This window comes from Verticillium alfalfae, genomic scaffold (genome assembly GCF_000150825.1).
Source record: "Verticillium alfalfae VaMs.102 supercont1.1 genomic scaffold, whole genome shotgun sequence".
NCBI classification, from domain to species: Eukaryota; Fungi; Ascomycota; class Sordariomycetes; order Glomerellales; family Plectosphaerellaceae; genus Verticillium; species Verticillium alfalfae.
In genome coordinates, this window is record NW_003315038.1 from 3,912,496 (window position 1) to 3,915,151 (window position 2,656).

At 57.9% G+C, this 2,656-nt stretch overlaps 1 protein-coding gene across 1 annotated transcript in view; it reads right to left on the reverse strand.

Annotated features, from left to right (window-relative positions):
• The window catches only part of VDBG_01195 (conserved hypothetical protein), a gene marked incomplete at both ends in the record, with an annotated part of 1,916 nt that extends 1,411 nt beyond the window's left edge, over positions 1–505 (reverse strand). Inside the window, 2 exons of the mRNA XM_003009466.1 lie at positions 76–146; positions 401–505. Coding sequence (XP_003009512.1) covers positions 76–146; positions 401–505 — 176 coding nt within the window. The remainder of the gene's footprint in view (positions 1–75; positions 147–400) is intronic.
• Between the last annotated feature and the right edge of the window lie 2,151 nt (positions 506–2,656).

The following is a 2,656-nucleotide window of genomic DNA, read 5'->3' on the forward strand; positions in this document are numbered from 1 at the left end:
GCCGCGATGCTGTCCTTGCCGGTGAAGGGGCGCAGAAAAGTTCTCAATGGTCGGGTGCTTGGGGTACGAGCTCACCGAGAAGCACCCTGCATGGCGGCGTCCGGGTCCGTGATGACCATCTGCGGCTCCATGAAGGGCCACGTGTCCTATGTAGAAAGATGCCCGGCAGCGCAAACTTGTGTGACATGTATGTGTAAAAAGTGCTGCGGGGTGCGTGTTGGCCCGGGAACCGCCGCCATGACGTCCTGGAAGACACCGATGTGGCCGAACAGGAGTGAGTGGCCTGGCGGTTGAGGCTGTTTGTTTTTGACCCCCCCTCGCAGTCAGTTCATCGTCGAGCTGGGTCGGGCGCGGAACGGGCCCGGTGTGAGGAAATTGAGGCTGGACGTGGGAGACTTACGAGATTTCTGAAGAACAGGCGTGCGCGCACGAGCTTGAAGACGCCAAACACCAGGGCCGCCACGGCGGCGCTGAAGGCCAGAAGCGAGTTGGAAACACCAAACATTGTTAGCGCTTATGTCGCGGCACACTGTCGGGAGACTCTGTCGACTCGATTGCCTGTCGCGACAAGCACGAAAGCGAAAAAGAGAAACCCTCCTGGCGGACGACAAGCCCGCGGTCAAAACTCGACGAAATCCCTCGTCAACGCCGCAAGCCACCATGCAGGCAGGCCCCTCCTCACCCTGGCTACCTACCCATCAGCAAGCACATGCTTTTTTTTGGTAAGTGGTGCGGCAACACGCTGAAGACTGATGCAGGCTAGAGGGACGATCTGATAAGATCATCTGATTAGATCATCCCTCAGTGGTCTCGCGAGATTACATAGCGTCAGTTTAGCTTTCGGCTAACCCCCAATTCGTGTTCGAGACCGCCGGCAGAGGTGGGAAGCCGGCATTTCGTAGCCGGACAGGCACTGCAGAAATATTCAAGGGAGAAGAGCTGGGCACAAGGCAAGGTAATTTGTAAGGTAAAGCAAGGTAGGCTACCCCGCTCTGAGGGCATCCAACAGTTGGGTACGGTTCTGCTGACTCCGCAAGGTAACAGGATCCTTCTTATATCTATTGATAACACCAGCCATCGACCTTCTCTCCTGTGTCCACCAAAATCAAGGCATCGTGCGCCGTTTCTGTTCAACCACGCGCTAACTGTCCTGTCGTCGTGATGTAGCACGCTGTCATGCCTGGAGTAGTAAGATGCACATTGTATTCGGCTGATTTGAAAGGAGTTTCGCGACGGGCCAAGGACGGCAACTGTTCATCTCTTCGGGGTCTCTCATAAGGCGAGCAATCGACACCCTCCTCTTGCTTGGAACGGCCATCCTCCTTCTACGTAGTCCCTCGTAACGGTTGGCCCCCTCTGCGCTGTTACTCCTCTGCCAAGCAACAGGCGCACCGCAGCTATCCTTGCATGGTAATGGTGGTTGCTTCCTGCTGTTGTACCGCTGTCAGATTCACTCAACAAGATCTTGTTGTGAATGGCCGATAAGGTGAAGGAAGGGTGTGCCGTCCTCTGTAGCTGGGCTCTGCCGTTGCGCACTACTTAGGCCGCCAAGCTGGCCACATGCTGGGTCTCTCACACTCACTCACCTGCACTACACTGGCCATTGTATCGTTAGCTCATTCAGTCACGAGTCAGATTGAGAGAGGAACTGGCAAGTTGAATCGATTTCAAAGCCTGTGCAGAGCTTTCTAAGGCCCGGCGACATGCGAATTAAATAGAGGCTTATAGGGCCTTAGAAAAGAAGTGTGTCAGACCACCAGAGAAAGCCAAGAACTGTCCTGTTGACCCGTTTGTCAACTCCATTACAACACCGAGAGATGGTCCCGGCCAACTCTCGTTCAACTTTATACATGAGAAGAAGACAGACAAAGGAAATAGACAAAGGGAAACAGGAAGCCATCACATCGTTGCCACGATGAACATGTCCTAAGCACCGATGCCGAAGCCGATGCCGAAGGCCACGCAAGTCTTGCCCTCGCACCTCGTAAATGGAGGACAGCCGAATCCGAGGATGCCGCCGCAACGCTGTCCAGCGCCAGCAGGCTGTTGTGTGTTGCCGCCGCTGCTACTGCCACCAGCGGTGGCGCCTCCACCGGCATTGGCACCAGCGTTGACGCCAGATCCGCCGGCATTGGCACCGGCGTTGACACCTCCGCCGGCATTGGCACCAGCGTTGACACCTGATCCGCCGGCGTTGGCCCCAGCGTTGACACCACCACTGGCACCTCCGTTGGCTCCGGCACTGGCACCACCAGTACCAGCGTTACCGCCAGCGGTGACACCGCCTCCAGCGTTTGGCTCCGGCGTTGACACCACCGCTGGCACCTCCGTTGGCTCCCGGCACTGGCAACCACCACCACCATTCGCTCCAGCGTTGACACCAACCGCTGGGCACCCTCCATTGGCACCGGCACTGGCACCACCACCGGGGTTGGGCCCCAGGAATTGACACCACCGCTGGCACCTCCATTGGCACCAGCGTTGGCACCTGATCCGCCGGCGTTGGCCCCAGCATTGACACCACCACTGGCACCTCCGTTGGCTCCGGCACTGGCACCACCAGTACCAGCGTTACCGCCAGCGTTGACACCGCCTCCAGCGTTGGCTCCGGCGTTGACGCCGCCGGTAGCACCTCCGTTGCGCCGGCGTTGCACCG